Raw genomic sequence first — 16,719 nt, forward strand, 5'->3', positions numbered from 1 at the left:
GAGTGAAACAAATAGTTATGAAATCCAAGAATAAGTCATGGGAAGATATTGGTAATAACCTGGAAAGGCTAGGTCAAGCAGTAGGGAAACCTTTCTGGACAGTAATAGAGAATCTCAGGAAGGGAGGGAAAAAGGAAATGAATAGGTTTTGGGTCAATCAGGTGAACTCATAATACTGTAGATCCCAAGGAATCACTGGAGAGGTGGAAGGAATTTTCTGAAAATCTCAACGTAAAAGGAAATCTTCCTGGTGATGTCATGAACAACCAAGCTCATGGGGAGGAGGACAATGATGTTTGTAAAATTATGTTGGAGAAAATGGAAAGAATAGTAAATAAACTGCACCATTATAAAGCAGCATCAATAGATGAAATTAGAATTGAAATGGTGAAGTATATTGGGAAGATGGTGAAGTATATTGGGAAGGCAGTGATGAAATGGTTTTATAGAGTAATAAGATTAGCATGGAGTGTTAGTAACATACCTTCAGATTGGACAAAAGCAGTAATTGCACCTATCTATAAGCAAAGGAACAGGAAGATAAGAGATATAGAAGTAAATGATGCCACAGAACTAGTTATAAATAGGTGATTGAGGCAAGGATTAATAAATTCATAGAGGCTTGCAGACTGAATGCTGAAAGGCATAACAGTCTATAATGCAGATGTATGTATTAAGTCCATTACATATCGAAGAGATGTTAAGTATAGAACAAAACTGGTTGACCAGATACCAGGAGAATCCAAATCCATGAAATTGGAAGGTTTTGGGATCAGGTACCACTGGTGTCTGGTTGACTATTATTGTTCTGCACTTAACATCTCCTCAATATTTTCTATGTGTACTGAACATGAATTAATACTCTGAAAGTTTATTTCAAGAACATGACAAGTTTTACAACCAACTTTACAACAATCTAAGGGCTGTTAAAAAAAAGATATAATCATAGTAATGGACAAACATAATACCCAGCTATGAGATGATAGCAAAGATGTTGAGATGTTGAGATGTTGTTGGGCAAGCATGGGTTAAGCACACTGAATGACAATGGTGAATGTTTTCTGGAACTGTGCAGAAATTTTAATAGTCGGTCCATTTATAAAAGGGTTAATATTAACAATGAAGAAGTTAGTGATCACCAGACTGTTTCCCATGTACAGACACAAGCATCTCTGAAAAAAAAGTGCTGAAGAATCAATCTGTAATGCTGTTGAAGTCATTTCACCTAGCTGTTATGTGAAAAAAAATATTTAAAGATAATTTAAAAATCTGAGATTATCAAAACATATTTTCTTGTTCAAAATAAATTCAACAAAGATCAGTTAGGCCATTTTGAGCACTGACTATTCTCATAGTTTTACAGACACCATCCAGTTGCAACAACAAGAAATGGATCACGGTTTTCTCTGTGCTATTTTAAAGGAGTCCTTTGTTTTGCATAATATGAGCAAAGTGCAATGTGACGGCATAATGTGTTGAAAAGATGGACCAAGAAATATTTGTGAGGAATAAAGTTAGTGACAACCAAAGTATTTAGAGTGGCCACTGTCTTCTGATTTAATACCTCATGCCCTGAGATACATGGTACATTAGCTCAAATTTTTTATGTGAACTTCCAATAAACAGAACATAATGAAAGAATAGCTATACTGTACTTACGATTATCCAGTGAAGCTGTTGCTCGAAACTGATTTCTTCTGTTATAACTATTGACTCCACTTCCAATAGATGGAAGTTTGAATCTTGTTGGTGAGGAATTATTACTGAATATATCAAGTATCTCCTGAGCTGGTGTTTTGGCTGAAAGAGCTCTTCCCCTCTTGAGGGAGCTGGAGGAATTATCGAGTCCATCTTCATCTTCAGCAGTAGCCACAAGAACCTTCCAGCTGGGATGATCTGCAGATGATGTGCTGCTATTTAAAGATGAGTTGAGGGAAGAGTTCAGTGATGAAGGTGGAGATGGGAGAGGATTGAGCCTCCGAACATGTGGAGGAGTTGTGCTCAAATTGTTTCCAGGTTCGGGCTCAACAAACTGTAAGTAACCCAGGCTGAAAGAGACATGCAATATATTATACCACCAAAATAGAATGCATTACATTCAATCACATACCAGTAAATATAACAAATATTTGTGCAAAATTCGTGTACTTGCAGCAAGGTATACATTGGCCAAACCTGCCGGTCCATTGGACTCGCATCAAGGAACACCAAAGAAATATCCATCTCAACCAGCCAGACAAGTCAGCAATAGCTGAGCATACCCTATCGTTGGGTCATGATGTTGTGTTCCAAGATGTTCGAGCTCTTATCCACACTAGACACTATAGGTCCAGGATTATACGGGAAGCTGTGGAAATACATACAAATCCTAATAATTTCAACAGGGACACTGGCTATCAATTAAGTAATACGTGGTTGCCAGCCATTAAGCATTTACGCAGGTAGTTCTCTTCCCTGTCCTTTCTAATTGTTATTTTGTTTCGGTGTTTTCCAAATTCGTACGTTCGTCATCACCAGTTGGTTAATTCCAAGCTTTGTGTTATGTGTTAATGTTGTTGTCAGCTCCCGCTTGAAGCCCTGTGCCAGCATACAGCAAGCCACCTGGTGATGAACGAACGTACCACTACAATTCTCCAACAGTAAATTCAATCCCTCATTATTGTAGAAGACTTCCTTGGGAGCAGTCAAGATTTTCTTCTGAAGATGCGGAGCAAAGTTCTCTGTGAAACGTAAAGAGTTCCATCTTGTTTTCATGACACGGCATAAGCCCAAAAGCTCATATCATGCCTACAAATATGGTATTGTTTTATTTCATATCCTGAGAGGCACATGATTATTCCTGCAGATTAAAAGGCAGGACAATATAGTAAGGGCTGGCCTGGAATGTGTCACCTCCTTGAATGTATCCGTGATGTCATGAGCTAGACGGCACTGTGCAGCACTGTATAATGCTTTCTGATCTGGCTTAATTCATGCTATTGCCACATCATACTGATGACGAATTATGATACCACAGCCTCCATTCTAATCGCTGTTTAACCCACTCGACTCATTTGATGTGATATTCACACAAGCATTGGCCAGGCCTTCAACTCAAATTATGAAAGATTCATGCAGTGTGCAGTGCAGTCATATGTATTACCTTATATTTTGAATGCCCCTGCAAGGGCTTCCCCTTTGTGAACTTTTATGAATAGAACAGGAATGTGGCTTTTTTATGGCTCTCCTTCAAAGAATTTGTTATGTAATTTATTGCTTAATTGTAGCACTAACATTTCATCAGGTGTCAGTCAATCTCCTAGCCATGGCTCCAAGCGTAGTAAAGGCCAGTGACAGCAATGCTAATGCAAAGTCAACTGAACATTTTTTAGATTCAGAGAACAGTGATGGCAATTATGATAACATTGGAGAAGAGATTTTAAGTGAAAGTGACAGTTCATCTGATACGAGTAATTGTGAACTTGTATCTAAAGCCCTTCATGCGAAAGCAAAACATAGTCACTGCATGTTGGTTAGTAATAGTGATAACCAACCATTATTATTCATCACTTTACAGGCTCTCCAGGGATGTCAGGAGAAGCGGGAGACAAATATTTACATAATTATGCATCAGAGTCCTCTGTGTTTTTGTAGTTTATGGACCCATTGTTTTCTCACATTATGTGGGAAACAAATATTTATGCTACGGAACAATTATCGGACCCAGATAGGAAAACAGAATAGACAATGACAAGTGGTTTGTCACTAATGAGGATGAAATTAAGGCCTACTTTGCCCTCTGCATTCTGGTATCCCAGGTCCATTATCCTTGCATCCAATTGTATTGGAGTAAAGATAAATGTATTGAGATCCCAAAAAGTGTGAAGTGCCTCAACATATATCCCAATGTTTCGAGATCTGGCACACATAAACCTTTGTTCTGATGCCATGGTTAACAAGTACAATTATTTTGAATGCTTCACTGAAAACTGTGCATGAAAATTCTGGTTGCTGTTCCATTTATAGCATTTGTTTCTGAGTGGTGCACAGTAGATCTGACCGGGTAGCTTACTCATGTTGGGGGTAATTTGAATCTGATTTTTAAGCGAGCATGGGGGACCATTAAACTTGAAGCAATAGAGTTAAAAAAAAGCTATTTATAAATGTATAGTACCTATATAATTTTGCTTGTACAAGTTTACAGTGCAGTAACCACAAGATCACTGGCTTTATACACAATCTTGCATTATGATCTCTTAACCACAAAGTGGTTCCTTAAAATTTGGATATAGTGAGCCATGTCAGCAAAAACCCATGCCTTCCTTTCAGAGTCTGCAGGATTAATAAAATATGTGTTCTGTGTTGATATTTCAAGTTCCTTCTACAGTATCCTGCAGCCTTCTAAATCAGAAACAATGGCTTTACTTTAATTCCTGAAGATTCTACAGTGGTGATGATCTTGAAAAAGTAATAATCAGGGTTAGGATTTTTAGGTGCACACCTTTTTCTCTTTTTTGGAACCTTTATCCCTTTTTCACCCAACCATGCCCATAATCCCCTTTTTCCGCCTTTTTTCTTTTAATTTCAATTTATTCTATAAGATTTCTAATCTATGAAATATTTTTTCTTTTAATTTCAATTTATTCTATAAGATTTCTAATCTATGAAATATTTAACTTTCAATTAATGTCTCCTCAGCTTGCTGTGTACATGCGAATAGTAAGCCTACCTCTTTCAGTAAACACCGCGTGGGAGTTGAAAACACACCTGCAACAATGAAAATAATTGTGTATTCGACAAAACTTCTTTCGCTTTACTGCTGTAATGTAGCCCGCAATAATGCAATTGACAATGAGTGATTCTATCCCACCAGAATCAGTAGTCTGCTGTTTATGAATGTGAGTTTGTTACTGTGAGAGATGTCATCCGTTCTCATGGAGGTGGTAGCTGGTGATGCAGAGATGTCAGCAAACGCACCCGCGAAGAACTGAGAATTGAGACTGGACTCTGCTTGAAGCTACTAGAAATCGCTGAGACTGTAGTTCCAGCATGAATGAGAACATTCTGGTAACTACTGCGGTGTTATAAGAGAGTGTGGATAGCAAGTGAGCAAGTGAGCAAGTGAGCGCAAGAGTGAGTTGTGTGATAGTCACATTGAGTTAGCAAGTGAACTGGTGTTAGCACTTCGTTACATTACTAAACGAGTGTACTACTAAATTTTATCATGCCAAAGGTGTCCAGTGCCCGATTTATTGTTCTGGCTCAGGAACTCAAACAAGATTTCATAGACACTGATGGAATTGTTACGTGATTTTGTTAGATGAAAAACACCAGCAAGATCACATCAAACTACAGCTCTAAGCATCAAATGAAATAAGACTCTTCAAGCAAACAAATTACGACAACCTCTATTACGAAATGAGTCTCATTAGTGATCTTCAAAAAGCCAAAATTTAAAGGAATTAAACACTGATTTGTGTGCAGCTCTTACACAAGTAGGAATTCCACTCAATAAGGTGAACCATCCAGCCTTCAAGGGATTTCTTGAAAAATACACAAAGATGTCAATGCCCAATGAGAGTACTTTAAGAAAAAACTACATAGAGCCTGTTTACCAAGAAATCATACAAAGAATCAAGGAAAAAGTGACTGATTGTGATGTGGGAATCATTGTGGATGAAACCATAGACTCAATGGAATGATATTATTTGAACATTTCAGTTTTTCCCTTATCAGGGGAGAATGTTAAGCCCATGTTGTGAAAAATTTATGAGCTGCAGAAAGCCAGTGCAAGTACAGTAATGCAATCAATTATGGACTTCTGCCATAAACTCTGGCCCACTGGTATTGAGTTTGAAAAACTTCTTTTTGTGGTTATGGAGCTTGGTCCATGGTAATGGTTTCAGCTGTTAACCAATTGAAACCATTATTTCCTAACTTGAAGCATGTGACATGCTTGGTTCTTGCCCTTCACAGGGTTTGTGAATCCATAAGGGACAAATACGACATCGCAAATCAATTCATCTCTGCCCTGAAGAAGATTCTACTGAAAGCTCCGAGTCATGTTGTTGCCTACAGGGAAACCACTGGCTTGCCCCTTCCAAATTTCTCGGTCATTACTCGCTGGGGATTGTGGATTGAGTGTGCTGATATGCTGTGTGAGAATTTTGACAAAATTAGAGTTGGTGCTTTCTTTTACCAGAGAAAATACATAATTTGCAGACAGAACTATATAGTGTCCAGTACCTGACTGCAGTTATTAAATGATTAGAAGAACAAGGTCTGGAAAAGAAAAAATAATGGGATATTTTTACTTCCATGAGAGAGCAGTTAGATAGCTTTGCCAAAGACAAACTTGAGCCTAGTCTCAGAAGAATCCAGACATTGAGGAATTCACCACATCCGTAAAGTTGCCATTCCGAGTGAATACAAGGTTTGCCCCCCTGGTTTCTGTGGATGTCGAAAGAAGCTTTAGCATCTACAAAACATTCTATCTCCTAATAGAAACAGACTTACTTTAAAAATTGTAGAGATGCTTCATGTTTTTTCCCTTCCTTTGATGAGTGATAATTTGACATATTTGTTCGTAATTCAATAAAGTAGAATAGAGGAAAGAGAAATTGTTGAATTAGTTAAATAAACTAGCACCTTTTTGTCCCTTTTTTTTTACCTTATTTGAGCACCTTTTCCTTTCCTTTTTTCATCTGAAATTTGCACCTAAAAATCCTAACCCTGGTAATAATCAATTCATAGCCTTATCGAAATTAAAATACACAGACTGTTTCCATTGAGCGCACAGTCCTCAGGGATCACAGCCCTGAACTTTTGAATGGGGACCAAGAATGTGATCCATTCCAACATCATACCTTGCTGTTTATGTGCATTTCATCAAAGCTCAGAACACACATTTTACCTGTCGTGGGTAAATTTTTACAACACTTTGACACCAAATTCAAACCATTATCAAGAATACAGGGATAACAAGTAAACTTTGCACTTCACCTGCTTTAAAGTTGTTGATGAGGGCAAAGGGAGTCCAAGTTTTCCCTTCCAGAAGTCATAGGCTTTAGGAAATAAGGCCTTTATCATTAGTGAATGGGAAATGTCTTTGCTCATTTTTCCTCCATGTGCCAGTGACCTCATCTGTGTAGGTGTGAACACCCAGGCAAGCCAGTTTGTCAAACAAGAGTTTTCTTCACTTTCTGCATAGTTCTCATTTTAATTCTTGTTTCACCAATAAACCTCCAAATGAGTTTGGAATGATTCCATTTTTTATCAGTAATTATTTTACATTCTGTTGTTCTTTCAAAACATTCAAATTGGTTTTCAAAATGTGAACTGCTTTCTCTAAAGATTCATTTTCTTCAAGTAATTGGTCATAATGAATACACAGTGTTCCCTCAGAACTGGTCTATTCTCACATTGTCACTGGAGAATAATTTTTACACGTAGCTACTGCACAACTCATTCTACCTCTCGGAACAGACTAATGACAGCAACACTTGTACGCGAAACTTGCTCACAGTTAATACTTATAAATATCTACAAGCACAAAATTACACAACTTCAGCACTTGAAGGTACAGTGTTCTGTGTAGAACTGATGATGAACAGAACAGAACGAGGAATTTGCAGGCAGCTTCCAGCTGCCGGGTCTGTAAGTTATCTGGCTAGTGACATCACAGCCTTCGAGTGGCAGCCACAAGGCAGCAGTGCTCACGTCAAAGAAATGGTCCAGTCCTTACTATATGATCTTGATTAAAGGTAAAATCTCATCAACAATGTATTGTTCCAATTCATACTGACTTACAGAGCACTTATTATGTTATCTAGTAAAACTTGTCTTTATAATATCACTTTCTAGTTTGTTCTTTTTCCTTTTCTGTTTTTTTGTTAGTTTCAAAGTAGGGCTTCAGCTTCCAGACCCAGCCGCGCCCAACCCCGGTCTCTCGCGGCAAGCCTTGAGGACGGGGCGGCGGCCAAATAATGCAGCATCAGATTGACGCAGGCGCAGTTCCCTGCTCCGGAAACAAACCGTCCACTCCGGCACCCAGGCCTGCGAGGATAATGCAGTGGCTCACAGGACTCCCACCACCGTCTCCACCTGCATCGGTCTCACCAGAATAACAGCAGAGGCGCCCACAACGAGAACACCACAAGTGCAAGAAATCTCTAAGGTGGTAGCCTTTGCTACAGTGTATATTATTCTAGTGTGTGTATTTACCTGTTTGCCAAAGGGCATTCAGCCCGCCATGTATAATGTGTATCTCATGTCATGATAATTTGTTCTGTACAATTTTATATATAAATAAATAAATAAATAAATAAATAAATAAATAAATAAATAAATAAATAAATAAATTGAAAGCACTGATGATGGGGTAGCCTTCAGCAACCATCACTGCTGACTACCTCGGCCAGTGTGCGGCTGCGCCGGTGCTTTCTTCCCTCTACACATGCTTTGGCGTCGGCTATAAAAGAGCGAGGAGAGGAAGGCCTCAGAGCAGTCATGTGCTGGACGAGGAGCAGCAACTAATCTCAAGCTTCTTGAACCTACTCAGGGGGGAGATAGTCTCAGCATCGGAGGGGCATGTTGCAGCAATCAAACAGTAGCGAATTCCCCGAGACTAAGTTCTGCACTCGCAGTCGGAACAAGAGCCAGCCTATAAGTAGAGACAACTCAATTGACCGTCAAGACACAGACGAAGCACATCCACCGATGCCACTACATATGGCTCAAGGTGCACCAGACTTCATCCTATAACATCTCCAGCAAATACAACAATCATTGGATAAAATGGCCTTGCAACAAACCTCACTATCTCAACGAGTCTCTACCCTGGAGAACGAGAAATACGATTCAATGGACCAAACTGTACAGGAGCAACATCAACAGCACCATCCACCACAACAACCTCAGCATCCTCCAGCCTTCATCTGGCGTACTCTTTGTCCACTGGAATATAATTCAGGATGGATAAACCTAGAACCTCCACGAGTTCAGCAAATGGCTCAGACACTCCAAATGCAACTTATCATGATGACCGCCGGCTGAGCGCATGAGATGCGCTCAACCCAGCTCAGCGAAACTACTTCGCTACAAGAGCCAACCTACTCTATGTGGCCATAAACAAAGAGTGGCAAGCTGCCATCCAATTAGACGCAGCAACATCAGAGACGCTCGCCTGGACCCTAGAGGACTTCAGCTTTCAGACCCAGCCGTGCCCAACCCCGGTCTCTCACAGTAAGCCTCGAGGACAGGGCCACGGGGCACAAGGGGGCGCGGCCAAATAATGCAGAATCAGATCGATGCAGGCGCAGTTCCCCGCTCCAGAAACATCTTAGTATTGACTATTAATCTCCTCTGTATAATATAGTGGGCCCTTACCACCATTCCTTACCACCTTTAAAGATACATACCAGTTTTATGTTATTATGAATACTGAGATTGTTCCTAACATATAGGCTACACCTACTTCCTTTTCAATCTTGATACCAAAAACTTAGAAATACACATCAGCACAGTCACCGTAGTAGCAAAGATTACACACATTTACATGCGTTGTATACATATTACACAAGACTGATGATTGTAAAGGACCTTGATTCTTCAGTTGCATGATAAATCATACCTGAATGAACTGGGTGGTCTCCAACTGGACCGATTTGAACTGCCAAAGAGTGTCCTTTGTCTTTCCCTTGGAGTGAATGGGCGTTTTGTGTTAACAGGTTTGATAGCTGCAGCCACTCTAGGGTTTCCCACCTTGATATCAGGGGTGGAGGGGCTATTCATACTTCCCTTGATGATGGCAGCACGAGCTTCACTAATTATCTCTGCACTCGTCTTTTTGCAATATGATGGTGGGGCGTAAAAAGGTACCGTAACCTTACTGGATCCAGGGGACCCTCCAGTACGTTGGGCTTGAGTTGTTTCCATTCCTTAAAAACAAAGTCATTGTTTCAGATATCAAACACTAGTAATAAAGATAAAACACAATAGACTGTTAATATGTCAATATTAATTCATTATACCATGAAAATATTTGTTCTAATGAAGAACAGTGATGAAAGAATCTTGTTTCTAGTCTAGAATGTCTCTCCAATCAATGATTTAACTGAAACAAAATACAAAAGATAACATGCAATTTGTTCCATTTTTCTACTAACTTGTAGATTGTTTCTTTTCGTCACACTTAGGTACCCTTTCTTTAAAAAGAAAAAAAGTACAACTCCATATGTACAGAAAGGATGAACAGACCTTTAATCTAACAAAAAATAAGAATGGTGCTAAAATGTTGTTGATGGTAATGATGATGATGATGATCATGATGATGATGATTACGATGATGATGATGAGAGCTGTGTGCAGACATTTTGATTTGACTCCATTTAGGCTGCCTGCATGTCAGTTTTGACATTCAGCTTTCCACTACCAGATGGAAGGAAAAACTGGGACTCTTATGGGCAATCTACTGCTGAGTTTTAATTTTTTCAGGTAAAAATCAAATAAAGAATACCACCAAAGATCTTTTATATGGCACCAAAGATCTTTTATATGCTGACATTGCATGACATGGAGTGTCAAATGGACTATTGCTGCTCTTCAAAAATCTGACTACCTCTGCCAGTTTTGAACCTGGATCTGCAAGCCAATACTTTATCACTGATTCACAAAGGGATCTATGTTGTAGTAGAAACTTAGGCAGCAATCTCATTCAAGTCTTTCTTTCTTTCTTTCTTTCTTTCTTTCTTTCTTTCTTTCTTTCTTTCTTTCTTTCTTTCTTTATATTCAATTCTGTTATTCAGAAAATGAGCATCAACCATCTGTACATATATATATATAAAATAAGAGTTTTGTCTGTGCATTGCTCAAAATTTGAAAAGAATGGTTTTTTGTATCGGTCGTGTCCACAGTAACATGGAAATGCACTGTTAAATTTCTGCATCCATTATATCATTTCTCAGCCATGATTCAACTCCTATTACAATGTCTGGCAAGTATATATCCATTACATTAATTCTATTCCTTTCTTTCCAGTACTTCTACAGTTCAACACTAACATTTTTATGTCATCCCTACTTGACTTCCAGATCTCTGTACCCTTACCACCGCTCCCTAGACAACACCATTTCCCTAAATGTACTTCCCTATTACCCTTCCAATCAAATTTCCTAACTTATACGTACCACTGCGGTTTAAGTGAAGGCCATCTGAGCGCAGATCCCTATCTCCTATCCACCCATTAGGATCTAGAGTTCTCACTCCCAGTTTCCCACATACCCACTTCATAGTCTCATTTAAATCCCCTATCACCCTCCAGTCAGTATCCCTCCTACACAGTATTCCACTGATAACAATCTCTGCTTCCTTAAACTTCACCCATGCTGCATTTACCAGATCCCACACATCCCCCACTATGTTGGTACTTATGCCAGCTTGCCTTACGTTGTTGTTACCAACGTGAAACACTACCAGCTTCTCCTTCCCCTCCTCCTTCTCCTCTACTTTTCTCAACATCTGCCTCAACCTAATTCCTGGATAACAGTCTACCCTGGTTCCCTTTCCTTCACACACTTTCCCCACATGTCTATCCATGGAATCCCCCATAACCAGAGCCTCAACCCTACCCACCTTATTTGATCCCCTCCCCTCCTGGTCAGCCCTATCTTTCTTGATAGCTGCAGAAGCTACTTCCTCCTCCCTTTTCTCTCTCCCATGATGCTGTTCCACCTGTCTTTTCCTATCCTCTACTCTACATTTTCCTTTCCTACCTTTTCTCTTCCTCCTACTTCCACACATCTCAGCAACAGTTCCCTGTTCCTCATCTTCCCTCTGTTGTTCTACCTGGAGTGACTCGTATCGATTTCTCACAGACACCTGCCCTGAATTCTGATCCTGAATAGAGCCCTTAGCCTGCAATCTCCTTCCCCTTAAAACATTAGACCACCTGTCTTCTACAATTCCCCCCTTTCCTTCCCATCCCTCTTTTACACCTACTGTAACCTGTACATTGTTTGAGGGAGGCCTACCTTTCTTCCTGTCTTCTGTGAGAATCCTAATGATCTCCCTCATACTTTCCAACTCCTCCCTCATAGCTCTCAATGCCTCGCCACACCCACAGTTCCTACACTTGCACTCCTTAGCCATTCTTTATGAAAAAAAAATGAAAAGAAAAGAAATATAATAACTTGTTATGTGCAAAAAAATGAACGGAAAGAAATATTGTCTAGGACAGTACACACAGGTCACACAATAATAAGGCAATTAATATACTACTACACCACATTACTACTTATTTGTACTCTATTTTTATCCTAAAACACCCTAACAGTATAAAAACTGCTGTTAATTACTGAATATTGAAAGGAATACACAAAAATTACACAATTCTAAACTGCAGTTAAGCCTATCCTAATTACAACAACAGAATTCTAGTAAGAGAGTTTCTACGGATACCTCTACTATACTACACAAATATTTTACTATAATAAAATAAGCACGCTAATTTCTAATAAGATATTACTCGTATACTACTGTACAGTACACTACAATAATTCAGATGTATCCTAATTACAATACCGGTACCGTATGTCACTACTAAGCACAAACAGAAATGAAAATTGAAAGTTTGAAATCTGCAAGAATTACTGTACTCAAAGATTACCAACAAAGCTAAATGCTTAGGCAGATTGTTATTAGTACTATGCTCTAATAGATACACTTGAAAGATACACACAAATATAGCAGGCAAGATATGGTACTATCTAAATATACCGTATCTACACTACAATTCTGAACTGAAATGTGTTTATATGATTTTTACCGCTGGTGGATTACTACTACTTTCCCTACTGCGTGGGATGGATAATAAAAGTGTCCTTAAATGCTGAAAAATAAGAGGTTGTCTACAATAATTTCTGTCAAAACTATGCCGGTGGCTTGAACTGCAATATTATTGGGATATAGGAATTTGATTATTAACTTTTACTTGAAGAATAAATCCTAATGGGAAGAATAAATCCTAAGAATAGATCCTAATGGGTGGGTAGCAATTAGGGATCTATGCTCAGATGGCTTTTACTTGAGCCACAATGGTAAGTATAAACCAGGGTTTTTGTTTAGAATAATTACAGCGAGGTACAATCAGGGAAATGGGCTGGACTAGGGAGCAGAGATGAGAGTACAGAGAGCTGGACATCAAGTAAGGATAGCATAAACTTGTTAGTATTAAACTAGTATTCTAAGGAATTAAATAGAATTAAGTAATTTAATAGATATATATTTACCAGATATTGTAACAGGAGTTGAATCATGGATAAGAAGTGACATTATGAATGTGTAAACTTTCTCCCAGAATTGCAGTGTTTATTTTACAAGTAGGAGGGATAGTATTTGATACTATTGCACTATACTACAGTATACTACTATAATATTTTTGAGTGCTGTTTTTATGGGGAAGAGGGGAGACAGGAGGGTAAAGAGTGGAGCTTCGATGTTCATTTTTTCAGAGTGAAAAAAGTGTGGAAAAGTAGATTTATTTTATTTAGCATATGGTTTTTAGTGCCATGAGTGTCTGTGGACATGTCTGGCTTGCCTGGTGCCGGTCTTTCTATTTAATGCCCATGGGCAACCTGCACATCTGGGTATATGATGATGATGATGATGAGTATGGTGTAGCGAGAGGGTGAGACCCAGTGTCAGTACACAGCCTACTCCTGTCATTTAACACCAAGGGTCTGTTCAAGGCTCAACGTCCCCATCCGATATATGAAACACCACCAACAGTGTCATATGCTCGCACTCCATATCAACACTGTGGAGAGGTTTGGAATAGATTCAGATTTTTGGCATGCAATCCAGTGATTACATCTGTATACCACCATCTCTCCTACCCTACTAATATTCAGATGATGAACATTTTTTCCACCATCTCTCCTACCCTACTAATATTCAGATGATGAACATTTTTTCCACCATCTCTCCTACCCTACTAATATTCAGATGATGAACATTTTTTCCACCATCTGGACTCAAACTGACTAACTATGGTGTCAGACCTTATAGATGCAATGCCTCAATGATCATAGCCCCAGGCAGGCTGAAAAAGTAATAAACTGCAGCAATATTTACTTCATACAGTACATGCATGCTAATTTTATGCATATAAATAAATATAAACAGACATATGGCCAAATGTAAAAAAGTGCAGATTGTAGATATTTGTGTCTGTCTTGCATGCATTTTGTGGTTCCAAATAATGTGACAAAAATGTATGTAAGGAACTTGCGCATATAGATTTGGAAGTATGCTCTCTGCAATGCTTGAAATGTGACTTGTATAACAAAAAGTTATTTTGGAAATGTCCATGTGTCTAAAGTATGTGTCCACACAACTTGTGGGCAGGCATAGAATTGAGGGAAATGCTTCGGGCAAAGAAATAACATGCTATTAATTCACCTAATGAGGCACAATGGCAATCATACAGGAAGAGGTTAATGTTGTCACAAATGAAGAAGCATTAGAAATGCACAAGAGACAAGCTGTCTTAAGGGCAGTAAATTACCACCAAAATAGAAGAGGACTTCCTTTGTCATGCAGTAATAATAATGAGGAATATAACAGCAATGCTGTAATAGGTAGTGATGATGTTTACTTCAGATAGGCAATGAATATTAATATTCTCATGAGATGAATACATAAATATTCTAAATGTATTACAGCAGGTATTGGCAGAGCCATTCCTTCACAAATCAGCGTATGACAAACAGAGAAATAACATCCCCTCATCCTAACATTCCTTATTCAGGACCTATTAATCCACAGGGTGCATTACAAACGAGGCAATGAAATAGTTCAACTCGCCTATTTGGTTTCACATTTTGGACTCCTTAACTGACAATGTTCACATTATGGTTCAAATCCTTGTTTTTTGTTTTTTAGATGGAGTGGAAAATGTTGAAACCAGATTAGCACTTTTGTAAATGTATTACAGCAAATATCAGCTGAGCCATTCCTTCACAAATCAACATATGACAAACAGAGAAATAACACTCCTCATCATAACATTCCTTATTCAGGACCTATTAATTCCTATGGTGCATTAAAAATAAGGTAATGAAATAGTTCAACTCACCTATTTGATTTTATGTTTTGGACTCCATAACCGACAATGTTCACATTACGATTCAAATCCTTGTTTTTTAATGGAGTGGAAAATGTTGAAACAAGATTAGCACTTTTCAGTCCAAAATACACAATTAAAAGGTCATAATTCAAAATATTACAGCTGTCGGTCTTCTCTTCTATATAAAAACAATCAATAAAATATGTTTTTTTCCTTCTACCTCTCTCTCTAATTAAACCATTTTAAAACATGTGAAACATACATTTTAAATTTAAACAGGAAAACTGTGCACAACTACTCCAAACTGAGCCAAGTCCTTGTTCAAGTTAAAGATTACAAACTCTACCATCACATACATGCTTGAATGCTTGCTAATACAATACAATGTTCCACAAGTTATTTATACACATAAGAGTACACTAAGCATTTCTTCATACAGGTATTTTGTGTGCATGTCTATGACTCACAAGGGGCTATTGATTTCTCCCCACTATATTACTGACCACAATACAATTCCCCTCCAAGCAAGAGATGGAAATTTACCTGCAGGTAGGGGCTAGATCAATAGCAGGTGAAGAACAAAGATTACTATTTTCAGTTGTAACGGAAACCACTGTGAGTGAAGATGCACATGAGAGGCTAGTGTTATCATAGCTGGGCGTATGAAGTAACAGCCATTCAAGAAATGTTCTGTAAATTGGTTGGTACACTAAAATCAAGAGGAAGAATTTCAAAAGTTCAGAGGTCATAGTAACTGACCAATAGCAAAGAGTGCCGTTACTCATATCCAGGTCATGCAAATTGTGAAAAGGGAGAATGAGTCACCAAGAGTCTCCATTATGATATATAGTGTAATTTCACCATTATATTTTAATCCCATTAGTATATATCAACCATATGCCAAGAAATATGAAAGTACTGGTTATAAATAATAATAATAATAATAATAATAATAATAATAATAATAATAATAATAATAATAATAATAATAATAATAATAATAATAATAATCATCATCATCATCATCATCATCACCATCATCATCATCATCATCATCATCATCATCATCTCCAAAAACCATAAATTTTTCATTTTAAAATTTGATGTTAAAAGTTTTAAATTATGCATAAATTGCATTAAAGTAAGGCACTTAGCTGCTGCTGAAGGATGATTCAATTTGATCAATTTGGATTCCAAAGATTCTTGATTCTTGAAAATGTGGGTATCCTTCGCTACAAAGTTCTGTCAGATGTAAGTTATCATATGGTAGCAGTGGCACTTAGAAAACATTTAGTGTGCTTTCTTAAAAATAACTCTCGAGACTTCTACCAGAGTTTTAAGAGTCAATTAAAGGGGTATCAAGTGCCTATCATACGCTTCAAAGATAAAAATGGTAAACTTGGCCTAAGCAATGCTGAGAATTGTGAAATACTTGCGAAGCACTTTGATCAACAAGAGGAAGAATTTTAAAAGTTCAGGGGTCATCGTAACTGACTAATAGCAAAGAGTGCCGTTACTCATATCCAGGTCATACAAATTGTGAAAAGGGAGTCACCAAGAGTCTCCATTATGATATATAGTGTGATTTCACCATTATATTTTAATCCCGACCATAA

General features: G+C 38.1%; 1 protein-coding gene across 1 annotated transcript in view; it reads right to left on the reverse strand.

Moving 5' to 3' along the window:
• Positions 1 to 12,126, reverse strand: part of LOC136866481 (armadillo repeat-containing protein 2) — a 130,745-nt gene extending 118,619 nt beyond the window's left edge. Inside the window, exons 1-3 of the mRNA XM_067143525.2 lie at positions 12,009 to 12,126; positions 9,611 to 9,917; positions 1,660 to 2,048 (exon numbers count right to left, since the gene is read on the reverse strand). Of these exons, the coding sequence (XP_066999626.2) occupies positions 1,660 to 2,048; positions 9,611 to 9,917; positions 12,009 to 12,126 (814 nt within the window). The remainder of the gene's footprint in view (positions 1 to 1,659; positions 2,049 to 9,610; positions 9,918 to 12,008) is intronic.
• Positions 12,127 to 16,719: the final 4,593 nt, after the last annotated feature.

The sequence above is a fragment of the Anabrus simplex genome, chromosome 1 (genome assembly GCF_040414725.1).
Source record: "Anabrus simplex isolate iqAnaSimp1 chromosome 1, ASM4041472v1, whole genome shotgun sequence".
Taxonomy (NCBI): Eukaryota; Metazoa; Arthropoda; class Insecta; order Orthoptera; family Tettigoniidae; genus Anabrus; species Anabrus simplex.